The sequence below is a fragment of the Echinops telfairi genome, unplaced genomic scaffold (genome assembly GCF_000313985.2).
Source record: "Echinops telfairi isolate 266 unplaced genomic scaffold, ASM31398v2 ScPeMD7_7400;HRSCAF=8409, whole genome shotgun sequence".
NCBI lineage: Eukaryota > Metazoa > Chordata > Mammalia > Afrosoricida > Tenrecidae > Echinops > Echinops telfairi.
The window spans coordinates 9,180,720-9,195,980 of record NW_022111300.1 but is presented as its reverse complement, the minus strand read 5'-3'; the positions used below and the strand labels follow the sequence as shown (position 1 = coordinate 9,195,980).

Here is a 15,261-nt window from a genome sequence, read left to right as displayed (position 1 = left end):
GAATGACTAAGGACTACGTGAAACCTTAATATTGGGGTGCTTCATCAAAAACAAAACTCTTAAAAGTCCATTGTCTACATCAATCCACACTGGATGGGGAGTCTGGGCACCTAGGGTGGCCCTCTGGGCGTGTGGCCCATGGGAGGTGCATGTATAATCTGTCATCTGTCCCTGAGAGGAGATTGCACCAGAACTGAGCATCCACGTGGGCATTGAACCCACTGTTTAGTTGAGCTGCCTTTTTTTGCTTCCTTTTTTGAAGAAGGAAGAAATGCACATGTTATGTTCTGATGTGAGCTCCTTATCTTATCCAGGACCAGAGCACAGCCTTCTGATGGACAAACAGGAAGCTGTTGCCATTCCAGCCCTTTCCATGAAGGGAAGGTGCCCAGCAGGAACAAACCACATGAGCTTGGAACAAGACACGCATCCCTGCTGTTTTAGTGAAATAGCTTAACCTGGCGTCATTCGTTTCCTGGGTTTGCGGGTGTGTGTGTGTGTGTGTGTGTGTGTGTGTGTGTGTGTGTGTGTGTGTTACATAGTTGCTTACAGAATAGTACTGTGAATTGAACACGAGCTCCTGAACAGGTTGTGTTTAGAAACAGGCAGGATGTATGCCCCAGCCCAACTGTTCAATGAATTCATCAGGAATGGGGGGGAAAGTGGGGCAGGGATCTGTGGGGGATTGTTATGCAAAACACTTCCCAGGTAGCTTCCCTGGCTTGAGAACGCCTTGGAGCACTGTGCTCGGGAGACGCCACTCTGGGAGAGGAAGCAGGGTTGCTCTTGTGAAGTGCCTGTGGGAAAAGCTCTTCAAAGACCTTCCACGTCAAGCTCACAGTGGCTGATACGGCCAAGAGACAGGAGATTATTGCTGTAGCTACCCGCTCAGCTAATATCAGTTAGGAATCTACTACGTAGGTGCTTGGGGGCCTAAGGACAAATGAGAATATGGTTCTAACCCTGAGGAACACTCAGGTTGGCAGGAGCACCCACCGTGAATGACGGGTGCCTTGTATGAATATGCAGCACATTTTCTGTTGACAGTCCTCGTGACAGAGGACATCACACTTACTGTCCCCATTTTACAGATGAAGAAACTGAGACATAAGTTATTTGGCCCTGGTCAACAACTCAGAAACTAAATCCACTGCCATGGAGCCTGTTCGTGATGCAGAGTGGCCCTAACTGCCCCTGTGGGTTTCTGAGACTGTAAATCTTTATGAGAACAGAACATTTCTGAAGCAGCTGGTGGCTTTGACCGCTGGCTTTGTAGTTGGCAGCCCAACTCATAACCCACTATGCCACTCGGACTCCCTTCAGGTCAACAGCTAGTAAATGGTGAGAGAGATGCAAGCCCAACCCATGTCCGTCCAAGAATGACAACCAATCCACAAAGCTTGCCCCCTTGCCTGCACCGCAACCACAGGCAGTCGGTCTACTGGGACTGACGGAGAAGAGAGGAGGGGCTTAACGGTGAGGTGACCAGATTTTAACATTGGTAAAGCGGGACACCATGGATAAAACTCATATCCTGGCGAAATAGCCACATGGCAGCCGAAAACCGTATGCCCTAGCTTGTCGTGCATTCTTTCCAAAAATTGGGACTTTTTAAAAACGCCGCGGGACATGGGAAAAATTGTTAAAAATCGGGACTGGGACGTCCGGTCACCATACTTAACGGCTTCCTGGTCTGCTGGGGTCAATTTGCCCTCTGGCTTCTCAGCTTTCCTACACTGAATAAGGTCCCAGCTAGGATGCCCCTAATGGTGGAAGGTCCAGTCTTTGGAGGGCAGTATCACGCTGCTGGGTCAGTGTGACTCCTGTTAGGCAGCATGCTTTCCTGGCCAGCAGGCCTCTCAGCCAGACAGGGTTCCTTCAAAACCTGTGCTGGCAAGTGTTTGAGTCTCCATGCCAACCCAGACCTTAGCAAGCTGTTGGAGAGGCCATCTAGGTGCTCTCTGGTGAGCCTGCTGCTCAGGCCATGCTGTTTCTTGCTTGAGGGAGGCCAGGGTCAACAGTGGGGACCCTGTAAATCTAGGCTGAGGCACCCTGACAGAGCTGGAATTGGCTTCCTCGCTGAGATTTTTCATCTCGGTCCTTTCCTAACTGCTCACCAAGGCTCCCCCCATCCATCACAATGTTTGTTCAGCGCGTCGCAGGTGGAGGTGGTGATGGGGCATGCACGGGGATCATGAAAGCCACGTGCAGGGAGTTACTGAGTTAAGCAAACAGGAGCACATTGGTGTTCCTCCCCCTCTGTGTCTTATACAAGGAACTTGCATCCACAAAGGAAAAGACTGGAAATGTTGGTGGAGAATCTTCCTTTCCTGTTTCGATTGGGCATAGGCTGCACAATTTCTCTCTCACATGGTTTCTTATGACAGGATACCAGACTCCAGCTTAAAAATGTAAAGTTGGGTGACATTAATTACATTCACCCAGTTGCGTCTCCATCACCCCTCTTTGTTGCCAGATAATTTCCATCCCTTCAAACAGAACTCCCGTCCCCTCTTCCCCCAGACCCTGGTAACCACTGATAAACTCTTGTCTCTATGCATGTCTTTTCCAAGTGTTTCCTATCACTGGGCTCTTGCACTGTTTGTCTTTTGATGGCCGCCTTGCTTCACTCGGTATAAAGAGATTACGGGTTCTCCGTGTCATCACATGGATCAGAGCGCCATTTCTCTGGATGGCCGTGCAATGTTCCATTGTATATTCACCCTGCATTTTGTTTGTCCATCCTCAGTTGATGGACCCTGGTTTTTTCCCCACCTGTTGGCTATTGTGAACAATGCTGCAGGGAACACTGGTGGTGTGCCGGTTATTTTTTAAGATAGGGACTCCGTGGCAAAGATTAAACAAACCCCCACCTTTGGTTGGCCCTGGTGGTGCTGTCGGGTGAGCATTGAACAGCTAAGCAAACAGCAAGGTCATCGGAAGTTCGAATCCCCCAGCAGCTCCTTGAGAGATGCTTGAGGCTATTTGCTCCCCTGAAGATTTCAAAGGCTCGGACACCGCATACAGGGTTGCTGTGAGTTGGAACTGACTTGATGACAGTGGGTTTGGATTTCACGGCTTCATCTAAAGATGGTCCTTATACCCTCACACCCAACTCCCTGCCACCAAGTTGATACTGACTCATAGCGACCCTATAGGATGGGCACAACGGCCCGTGAACTTTTGAGACTGTAATTTTTGTGTGTGTGTGTGTGTGTTCAGGAACAATTTTTTTTACCCCCAGTCTTATTGGCACATAATTTATATATCGCACAATTGAGTCATTCAGTTATATCCAGGGGAATTGTACAGTTTCCACCACATCTATCTTAGAGCATTCCACCCCATGGTAAAATCACCTTTAAAATAAGTTGTGCAATCACGGTCAGTCTAGTGCTCCCCGCTTCCCCTTCATTATTTACTTCCAAAATGAGAGTAGAAAGCTCCATCGTTCTCCCAGTCCTTCTACAGTGATTACTAATATGGAGCTCTGCTAGGTATTCTCTGGAGAGTCCAGGAAGAGGAAGGGGCTACTAAGCTACTCCCACCTCTCTCTTTTAGAACTCTTCTGGGATGCTGCAGGGCACACATGAGCTTAACTGGATTCCATTAGAGCCACGGGGGAAATGAGAGAACGAGAGCCATGGCCCTCGGTTCTGGTGTGAGCCTGCCTGCCTCTGAGCGGGCCAGCTTAGGACTGGGAGCCTCCTTGACCTTTCTTTCCCCATGCAGCCCTCCCAGTGCTCTGTTAGCATCCTGCCAAGCTTGGGGAACTCCTGACATTGAAAACACCTATTGTCCACACAGTAAGACCCCTGCACAAAGAGCAGCCATTTTATTGGATGCTCAAACGAAGGACCAAGTTTCCCATCTAATTACAGAGCAACAAAAGTAATGTGAAGAAATCCCTCCATTTCATGTAGAGTAATATGAATATGTTCATATATATATATATATACACACACATATATATATATATATACACACACACATATATATATATACACACACACACATTCATGCACATACATAGTCAGATGCCTCACTTTATTGAAAAAAGGTGCATGGTAGCTTTTAGCTTTTAGCTAAGAACAGATAAACTCAACCAGCTGACATCTGTCAACTCCAAATCAAGGCGGCTGCTTGTGTGTCAGAGTAGAACTGGGCTCCCCGGGGCTTCAATGGCTGAGTGGGTGGCTGAGTGGGTGGCTGAGTTTTCTGAAGTAGATCGCTAGTCTTTTCTTCCAAGTGTCCCTGGCTGGGTTCAAACCTCTAACCTTTCAGTTAGCAGCTGAGTGCATAGTCATTTGTGCCATTGTGGCGCTGTCAGCAATTCAAAACCACCAGCAGCTCTGCAGGAGAAAGACTGGGCTCTCTATTTCTGTAAACAGTTCCAGTCTTGGGCACCCACAGGAGCTCACTGAGTCAGCATTGCCTCGATGACCGTGAGTGAGTGCGCTCCGGCATGGTGCTGATGAGGCGCAGCTTCCTGTGTCAGAAGCTCTGCTCTCGGGCCTGGCTCTCTGTGGGTCAGGTTCGCTGTCCTGAAACAATCTCTTAGCAGCAGCATTTCTTCGATGCACCCACTTAATAAAAAGTAGGCCGCAAAGAGTTCAAAGTGGCACTTTGGCAGGGGTGTGGAGTGCGGTGATCCTGTGTTGCAGGTTAAGGACCCGCCCACTTGTTTACGCATCACCAGACAAGGCAGGATCGATGATGCCCTTTTATAAAATAAGAAGCCAGTCCAGGACTCATGCTCGAGGACAGGGAACCATCCCCATCTCTTCAGAGCAAGCATGAGCAGGGCCAGGATTTCCCAGAGAAAACAATTCTAAATCAGTTCCAACACCTGGACATATGACAACCGGGCTTCAAAATTCCCCTCCGGGAAGCATGGGAACAACAGAAAGTGCCAAGTGGTGGTTTCCAATGTCTTAGCACAGCCATGGGCACATGTCTGTGATCTAAGGTAAGGTGACCAGATTTAAAGCGGGACACCATTGAACGGGGTGGGGTGGTGGCTGGTGGGGTGGTGGTGGTGTTCTTGATTAAAATTTTGGTCTATATGGACCACATAGACCGTTCCCTAGCTTGTCGTGCATTCTTTCAAAAAATCGAGACTTTTTAAAACGCCAAAAATCGGGACTGTCCCACCAAAAGCGGGACATCTGGTCACCTTAATCTAAGACCTAGAACAAAATCATATCCAAGGTGAAATGCAGGGTGGGGGTGGCACATGGAGTGGAGACCCAATGCCCATCTGTAGACAAATGGACATCCCCTCACGGAAGGGTCACAGGGAAGAGATAAGCCAGTCAGGGTGCGGTATAGCACCGATGAAACACACAACTCTCCTCTAGTTCTTTGGTGCTTCCTTACCCCTACAATCATGACCTCAATTCTATGTTACAAATTGTATTAGACCAGAACATGCACACTGCTACAGATAAGAGCCTGCAACACACGGAATCCAGGATAGATAAACCTCTCAGGGGCAACAAGGAGAGTAGAGATAACAGGAGGATTAGGGGAGGATGGGGGGAGAAAGTGGGAATCTATCACAAGGATCAACCTATAACCCTCTCCCAGGGGGACAAACAATGGAAAAGTGGGCGAGAGGTGACGGAAAATGATGTAAGATATGAAAATAATAATCTATAACTTATCAAGGGCTAGTGAGGGAGGGAGGGCGGGGGAAGGAGGAGGAAGAAATGGGGAGCTGATATCAGGCTCAAGTGGGAAGAGAATGCTTTGAAAATGATGATGGCAGCATATGTGCAAATGTGCGTGACACATTGGATGAATGTATGAGAGATGTAAGAGCCCCCAATAAAATTTATTTAATAAAAAAAAAAAGAAACGTCTGTGACGTCATAGAACTGTACAGGTAGCAACTGTTGAGTCGGGGCAGTTTCCCCTCTGATGTATAGTCCTTACATCAGCAATTATATAAATAATGAACTCACACAAGCACCATGCTAAGTAAAAGCAGCCAGTCACAAAAGACCACATGTCCTGTGGATAAAGCGTATTTAAAGAGACAAAACGTGGACTAATGGATGGCCAGGGCGGCGGGGTGAGAGGGGGTGAGAGCGGAGCCAGGGTTTCTGTTGGAGGGTCCTGAAAATGCTATCTAACTGGCTGAGGTGACAGTTGCCCAACTGTGTGAATGACTGAAACCACTCACAGTGGGTGGAGTGTGTGGTGTGGGAATTCTCTCTCGGTGATGTTGTCTAAAAAAAGAAAGCAGACAAAATTTCCAGGGCCCAGGGATACTTGTGGTAGTTAGCAGCCCAATGCGTCAGGATCCTCAATCTCTCCCCACCTCTCGATTTTCTTGTCAATAAGATCAGGGTGATAGGAAAGTTGTTGGGAGTTTTAATTAAGATAATGCAAAAAGAAGAAAGAATGAGCCCCATGCTTAACACACGGCAGGTGATCAATAGATATTCGCGATTCGTGGACTTTTAAACCATCTCTACCAGTGTCGATGCATCTTCTCTGAAACTCTGATTAGAGTAGGGCCGAAGGCCCAGGAGGAATACAATGGAAATGAACCTTCCTTGAAGGCTGCTCACTGCCGAGACGACAGAGTTCTGTGCGCTCAGTGCCAGGTCTGACCTCATGACTAGTTGTACAGTCAAGCGGTAAAGACTCCTTAACCAAACCACACTTGCTGCCACCGAGCCAAGACGCACTCCTCGCAGCCCTACAGCACCGGAGAGACCTCCGCCTGTGAGTTTTGAGACTGGAACTGTTTACGGGAATAGAAAGCCTCCTCGTTCTCCGAAGAGCTGCTGGTGGCTTTCAGCTACTGCCCTGTGGATCTCGGCCCAACTGGTAACCACTACACCACCAGGGCTCCTTAAAAAGAAGCTGTTCATTTAATTGGATCGAGTTCATGCTTTTATATTTCTTTCACGTGTCACCGGAAATAACCCGGCCACACTTGTCTTTGCCGCCTCCACAAACCCAGAACTCAAAGGCCAGAGCCCAAATTTGCCAAACATGAGAGCATTAGACCCCCCCCCCCCCGCTTTAAAATGTATATAACCTCCTAGTCATCTTAAAACACATCAAAAAAGAAGCCCAAATGTGGAACTCTAAGAGGACTACAGAGAAACAGTAAAGATAAATGAAAACTGCAAATGCATTACCATAAAGCATGATTGTCAAAGAGAAAGATGGTTTACATTGAACTTTTAATGAAAGTTGAAGTAAAAACATAAAACATGAACCAGATACGAATGTAAGGCAAGAACTGAAAAAGGAAGAAATCAGAGCAAGGGAGAACAAAGCACAAAAGCAAGTTTTTAAAAAGCAAGTAAAAATAGATGATCCAAAACCATCCAGAAAAGCTACATCTGTGTTTAAGCAAGCAGCACATGCTATAAATGGGTCTCCAAAGTGAACAGCCGGTGCAGCCCAAGTCCTCTGCAGAGGCTGTGGAAGATAGCAGTACATTTATTGTGGTCAGCACTCTCCTGGACCGTGCTCCTGGGCCCAGAACCAGAGAGCCTCTTCCTACTTGACTTAAGTCACGCCTCGAAGCTTCTCTGGTTGTAGGTATCGTTATTCTCCATATGACAGTTGAAAAACAAAAGGTGCCCTAAGTCAAGAGCCTCACTCCACTAGCAGGCGGCCGAGTCGGCGTATGAACCGCATCTAATACCCATCCCGATGTCTTTATTCTTGATCCTTGTCTGCCTTCTGGTAACTGGCCTTATCATCAGCTGTAGCAAAAAGCCAACCCCTGTCGCTGAGTCAATGCTGCCTTAGTGTGGCTATAGGACAGCAGAACTAACCTTCCCGTGGGTTTCCAAGACTATAAATCTTTATGGAATTAGACTGCCTCATCTTTCTCCGATGGAGTGGCTAGGAGTTCGAACTGCTGACCATTCCATTCGCAGTTGAGTGCTCAGCCTCTGTGCTTCCAGGGCTCCTTTTTCAGTAACAAAGACAGTAGAAAAATCCCATACCTCTTCATCTTTACCCTCATGTTATCTGAATTGTCTCGCAAAGTAGGAGAGAGCCATTCTCAGTAAACAGCCCAGTGAATGAACAGTAGATACTCTATCTAATAAACTACTCAAGTGTGCTTATTACGTTTTCGTTTCTTCTTCATTAATCAATCACTTTCCTAAGCTGTAAGTAGCAAAAAGAAACCAGGCTGTACTGTCAATAATTTTGCTTGGAGATCTCCTTAGCCGAATACCCCTGGTTTATTGCAAGTTTTGTTTTCCATATAACTTCAGACATAATCCAGCCAAGTTCTTTGCCATATCACAATGATCACTTTTATTCCAGTTTTCGGTAACATGTGCCTCGTTTCCTTCTGAGCCCTCACCTGAAATTCCTTTAATATTCATAGTTCTAACACCATGCTTAAGATGACACGTGTATTCTCTCAGTAATGGAAGCATTATCTCCTACTCAGGCTACTCCTTAGAGCCCTCGCTAGCAAAGTCTTTGATGTCTGTATTTCTACTAAGTCTCTAATGGCAAGCTAGGCCTTTAATTTAATACTTCTCAAAATTATTCTAGCCCCTACCCATTACCCAGTTTCAAAGCCATTTATACATTTTAAAATAGTTTTGTTGAAATATAATTCATATATCATACACTTCAATAGTTTGGTCATATTAAAGAGTTGTACAGTCATCACTACACTCCATTCTAGAACAGCCTCTTCCTTGATGTGCTCATTGTTATTAGCTCCCCACATCCGTCCAGGCCAACATCTTCAAATCTCCCTCTTCACATCACCTTCTCTGTATGGGTCAAGTCATCTCCTGCCTCTTCCTTACAAGAACACACGTAGGGCCTGCCCAGATAGCTAGAATCAACTTCCCATTTCAAGATCCTTAATGGGAACACATTTGCAAAGACTCCTTTCTTGCCATGCAAAGTAATATTCTCGGGTTCCGGTGAATAGGATGTGAATATTTTGGGGGGCCGTTTTCCAGGCTACCATCCTCTTAGATTTTTGTAGCCATCGTTAGGACCTGCCCTCTATGCCATAGAACTCCTTGCACCTTTAAAATAGGTAGATCAGCTCTACCTTTAAAACCCTCAGGGCGCCTCAGGAAAAAAGTTTTAATTCTCCGACGTGACCTGTGAACCCTTTCCATCCTTTTCTTCCCGTGGTGTTTCCTTTCACGTGATGTTCCAGCCAGACTCAACTTCCTCTGGGCCTTTGTGTGTTCTTCTTCCTGTACTTCCTTCCTGCCTCCTCTCCCTTAGCTCCGTTCACTCCGTACCTCATTGAGTTCTCACTTAGACTTGGAGCTTCACTCTCCTTCTGGGTGCCCCTGTTAGAACCCTTAAATATTTGTCAGGTGTCCATCTTCTCACAAGATGTGTGCCCACCTTACACAGTGCCTGACAGGAGGGGCCTACTACGTATTTGTGAATGCATATAGGAAGGGAGCCGGTCTACCCTACTGAGAGCAGTACACTGTGGCAGAGAACTGAAGTCCCCGCGAGAGGCAGTCTTCCCGGAGAGGCTTATGTAAGTGCACGCCAAGAGTTCCTACAGATCTTTATTTTTAAGCAGAATCCAGGATTATGTAATTATGGGGTGGAAGAAAATATTTTCATACTTGTTACTCTGTTTTCTTTCAGACCATCCCCGTGTTTCTCACTTTGCACAGCGGAGCTGAGGCAATCGTCTGTGGGTACCAGCAGTGCTTTCAGAAAGAGGTAAATGATAAGGCGCAATGGGCGTGTTATTTTCCCTGCTCTCACATTTAAAGCAGCCCCTGCTGTGTGGCCCACATTGAAGCGTACCTTTTTCTGCCACCTGTTTCCATTTTAAGACTGCCTGATTCGCCACTCATTTCAGGGACATCCCTCCAGTTTGTCAAACATCCATAGAGATGCTTTCTGGTCTGAACAGAACTAACCTGCAGGCAGCCCCTCAGGATGCTTTTAGCTGCCTCTGACTCAAGGCAACCCTGTGTAGCACAGAACCGGATAATTTGTAATCCATGGTGTTTCCACTGGCTGGTTTTTATAAGTAGATCACCAGGCTTTTCCTCCTTGTCTTAGTGTGAGAACACTCCTAAAACCTGTTCAGTATCGTAGGAACATGCAAACCATCACTGAGAGGTAGTACATGAGATACGTTGGTAGGGAATTGAATCTAGTCTCTTGCTTGGATTAGAATTCTTCCACTAGTGCCTCATTGATAACGGTGAGTTGCTGTGGGCTTAGTGAGGGACACTGTGTTGTCTTAAGTAGCATTCTCTACTTTGTCTCTAGGTTCTAGTATCCATTGCAATGGCAACACAGAACTGACAGACAAAATTCATGATTTAAAGGGTTTGTTAAGGAAGTTACCCAGTTGCCATGCAAGTGAGAGATGCTCAGGGTAGAGTTGTTGATCAGGACATGCTACAAGGTTTGTTCAGGGCTGCCCAAAGGGCATACCACTCAGCTATACACCTTAATTTGAAAGCATTCAGCTCTAGCTCCGTGGGTTAGCAAACCCAGCTCCTTCAATCAAGTACCCAGAAGCCCCCCACTTCTACAAGTCAGCCTCCCACGCCACAAAAGCACTCATCTTGCCCCCTTGTTGGGAAGTCCATCACTCTGATCCAGGCTCTGGCTCCCGGTTCTGCTCCTGCTCCTCTGTTGGTGTAGCTGTCTTCTGGATACAGGAGGTTCACTGCGCAGGATCTTGAGTCCAGAGCGTGCGCGCCACTCCAGGCTCTTGCTGGTAAAGAGATCCCTGCGCCTGCTTCTCAGAGGGTTCATTTTAAACACAGCAGGCTGGCATTCCAGGGAATCCTGTTAACAATTACTCACAGGTGAATCCTATCAGTATCTTCCCCACCTTCTTAGTGGGCCATTCAGAAAAAGGTCATTTGGTGAGAGTTAGAGACTTTGCGTAAAAGGGCCACATTAAATAACTCACTGCTCCTGTAAGTACGTACCCCAACAGCTCATTGCAATAGCACATGAATGTTATGTGAATGGTTCACACAGCGTCCTGGGGAGATTCACTTTGGTTTCCAATCTCACATCTACCCCACACCAGCAGCGAACATCCCTTCAAGTTTGAGCCCCATCTGTGAAACAGCATCATAATGCTACCCAACTCATAGAGCTACTGAGAAGCCTCAGTGAGACACTCGTGTTAAGTGCTTTGTGAAGCACGTTGTGGGTGCCTGGTACATTGTTAGCTATTATTAATTTTAGTATTGGTGGTTTCCATTTGGCCCATTTGTCAGGAAGTTCTATTTTCTAATACGTTCCCACTTGAAATGGTTCCATGCCAAACGTTTGGACCTTTTAAGTTATGGCGAGCGAATTGGAACTTGGGACAGGCTCTTTTAGGTGTTCCGGAGACGAGGTGACTTTCTCAGTGGCCAAGGCCACTCCTCGTCCACCTTTTCAGAGGCACCTTCGAGCATCCTGCCTCTTCTCTGTGTTTTCATCCCCCACCCCCACTAGTCCATACACAGTGCTCGGTGCCATCTGTTCACCAGGAGGAACCAGGTCTGGGAGATTGACTCATCCTCCTCCAACTCTGGAAATGTGTATTTGTAAAGCAAACACTCAGTGCCGTAGTGGTGATGCACTTGGCTACGATCCAAAAGGCCAGCAGTTCAAATCCACCAGCTGCTATGGAGGAGAAAGACAGGGGTTTCTACTCCCATACACAGTTACAGTCTCAGAAACCCACAGGGGGATTTCTGCCCTGTCCTATAGGGTCATTGTGAATCGGCATTGACTCAGTAATGGTGAGTTTGGTTTTATTTGGTTATTAGGGAGGTTAACAGCCTACCACAAGTCAGGATTAGAAAACATGATGGATACAGTTCTTTGGGCACAGTGTGCCACTTCTCATCCAGGCCAGCAGCCACATGTCTTTCTCTAGTCCTCAGCTTCTCAGTTACATGGACCCTTGATCTCTGCCACATTCCGCGGACCAGGAAGTCCAGTGCTGTGGCCTCTGGTGCATCAGGTACCTCTGCCACTTCAAACAGGATTACAACTAGCTTTTCTTTCTTCATAGTCCTGGGATTCCTCTTTTCCTATATCTGAGATGACTCACTTATACACCCAATGGAATAGCAACACTGACTAATCCCCTCTATTAGTGTTTCGCACCTTATTTGCATGGTCCTACCCAATATTTGGTGGTAGTTACAAAGACGTGGGTAGAAGAGGGCCATGCTCAGGAGTTTTACGACACCACAGTTACCCAGGCCAGGTCTACAGGGATCACCTGGACTCCTCAGTGTCCTATGTCCTACATCCAGTCTGTTAATCAAATCTGCTTGCTTCTTGCTTCTTAACACACTCAATACCCACAGTGACTCTATATAGAGTTTCCCATATAGACTATGTAGAGTTTCAATATAGATTCCTATAGAGTTCATCTGCATGGGAGTAGAAAGGCTCATCTTTCTCCTGAGGAGAAGCTGATTGGTTCAAATTACTGGCCAACGCATAATCCACTATGCCAGCGTCTCTGCCATAAGGCCCTGCTGGCGCTGTGAGCTAGGCTTTAGAATGCATAGCTTTTAAAAAAACAAAACCCACTGCCTTTATGGGAGTAGACAGCTTCATCTTTTTCCCTAGTGTGTTTGAACCGCCAGTCGAAAGCCCATAAAGGTTCACAGTCCCGGAAAGCCCACAGAACAGTTCTACTCCTTGCTCACCTCCATCGACTCTGAACGACTACCTCGGTGGGTTTCTGAGGCTTACTCTTTACTGGAGGAGAGCGGCTGGTGGTTTTGAACTGCTGACTTTGCAGTTAGCAGTCCAATGCATAACCACTAAGGCACCAGGGCTTCTTGACTCTGTCTGAGAGGGGCAGGTGTAAGTCAGATTTGACTCCATGACTGGGCTTTATTTTCGGGTGTGAAATGAACAAATTCTCATTCAGATTTGACCGTTACCAATATCTTTTAACTAGTCCATTGAAGCAAATTCATTATTTTCCGTCAGGAAGAAAGGTTTATTTAGCAGGGAGTGACAAGTGTCATTTAAAAAAATATTTGATAGGGGAAGCAAAATGCTATTCTGCCTCAGCCTGCCTGCCAGTCCTACAGGGACTGATCACCAGGCATCATTGCCACTTCCTCGGTGAGGAGGGCCACCTAGAACATTCCTGCTCATCTTGTGTGACTCAGCTCCAACCTGATTCCTGGAGGACTTTCTGAATCTCCTGGAGCATCCCCATCTCTAATCAGGGCTCTGACCTTTTATGGACATCATAGTAAGTACACGTTGAATCCCACACTCCGTTCTTTGGTGTAGGTAATAATCGTGTGTTCTACATCTGTCTCACTCAACTCACTATCACTGAGTCAGTGTTTACTTTTGTAGGCCTGTCTGTGGCCCAAAGGTGATCTGTGTGTGTGGGGGGGTGTTCATTTCCAGGTTTGAAGGGTGTCGCATGGGTGCTGTTTCTGGGATCCCACCAGCCCCTATCAGAGCAGAAAGTCAGGTCTTTTCTATGATTTTGATTTTTGTTCTACATTTTTCTCCCGCTCTGGCCAGGCCCTTCAATTGTGTTCACAGTTGGAGCAGTCAGTACTTTTCCTGTTTCTTCACTTAAACATCATACCAGATCATTTATCGCACAGCTCCGAGTCAGAGCGGGATTAATGAAAAGAATATTTAAAGAAACAGAGCTGCCGCAGCGGCTGCACAAAGCTGCATTTACTTCTCTGACACAGGCCCCATCTCTCTGCTCTCCCGTTTCCCTGTGTGTAATACGTTTGCAGCCTTGGATCCGTTCGCTTTTCCCGGGTAAACACGGTTCTGATGGGCTGTGGAGAAGCGCATGGTGGGCGGGAAGAACTCCAAACACCCAGAGTGCTTTGCTGAAGTGACTCAGGGCTAGAACTGTGAGTCACCTTCATTTGGTCCAAGCAACAAAAAGGCTCACAAGTAGGAAAATACAGCAGCTGCTAAGCCCCCTAATATACTTACCGCAAGTTCTCTGTCTTCTGATCTATTTTCTTTCTTTCTTTTTTTTTTGGGGGGGGGGGGGCACGAAGTTTATAAAGATTAATTGTAAATTTCTTTATTTTCATACAGAAAATTTCTCCTGAAAAGACCTGTAGGTAAGTTTTAAGGTACAAAACCGTAAAACAAATGATTTAAAAGGATTTTTAACTCTAATGGCAAACTGTTTGTTGAAAATGCCTCTTCTGAGAGAGCTGATAGAAATTTATTACAAACACTTTTTACCAACTCTTTACAAAAATGTCCCTATTTTATGTCTTGTGCAGAAACGTTTCCCCTGAAATATGTTATTCCTAAGGAGGAAACAAAGAAAACAAGCTGGTGCCAGATTGTAGCAACTGGTGCCCTGACTTGAGTAACAAGCCATTGTGTAATAGCGATGGAGAGTAAAAATATCAAACGTGGAAATGGGTTTGGAGCTTATTGGATTTCTGATGTATTCCAAGTTAGAAAAAGCCCTGGCCTCTTAGTCAGGACATCTGAGTTAACCCTGAGCCACAGCAGAGGATCATGGGCAGGGTTCCTGACTCCCTGGGCCTCCGTTCCCCAGCTGAAGCATGAACTCGGCTGGACTCTCACAAATCCGCCTGGCTCCAGCTTTCAGATTCTAACCTGGTAAAGCTTTCCGCTGCTCTTAGTTGCTAAGAAGCTCAATCCTTCAGATTAGAAACCAAGAGATGCTCTGACTCGTGGATTTAGAATTTTTTGTTTCAGTTATTTCTGGACCTTCATCTCACTGTACTTTTTTTTAGCCTTTATAACAGGCTGCTATTTGAAAAAAATTTTTTAAAAATCCTCTGGACTCATTTTTTTTAAAGATAATTATGAAAAATAAGCTCACTGCCATCGTGTCGGTTCCTGCTCCCAGCGGCCTTAGATAGGGCTTTCCCATGCTGTTAATCTTTATGAGAGCACATAGCCTCAACTTTCTCCTTCAGAGTGGCTGGTGGGTTTGAACCACCAACCTTGCATGTAGCAATCCAACACTTATCCAATAGCACCATCAGGGTTCCTTTAAAAAAAAAAAAAAGATTAGCAGGTACTCAAGAAAGACATTGGGGCCCTGGTGGCATAATGGTTATGCATGGGAGTGCTTACTGCAAGGTCAGCAGTTTGAAACCACCACTCACTCTCCAGGAGAAAGATGAGGCTTTCTACTGCCATAAACAGTTACAGTCTTAGAAACCCACAGGGGCAGTTCTGCCCTGTCCTATAGAGTGGCTATGAGTCGGAACCCACTTGAGGGCAGTGTGTACGAAAGAAAGAAAGGCATTA

General features: G+C 46.4%; 1 protein-coding gene across 1 annotated transcript in view; it reads left to right on the top strand.

Moving 5' to 3' along the window:
• TMEM241 (transmembrane protein 241) overlaps window positions 1-15,261 on the top strand; it is a 153,705-nt gene that overhangs the window by 46,924 nt on the left and 91,520 nt on the right. The window contains exons 5-6 of the mRNA XM_045296217.1: window positions 9,625-9,702; window positions 14,059-14,084. Coding sequence (XP_045152152.1) covers window positions 9,625-9,702; window positions 14,059-14,084 — 104 coding nt within the window. The remainder of the gene's footprint in view (window positions 1-9,624; window positions 9,703-14,058; window positions 14,085-15,261) is intronic.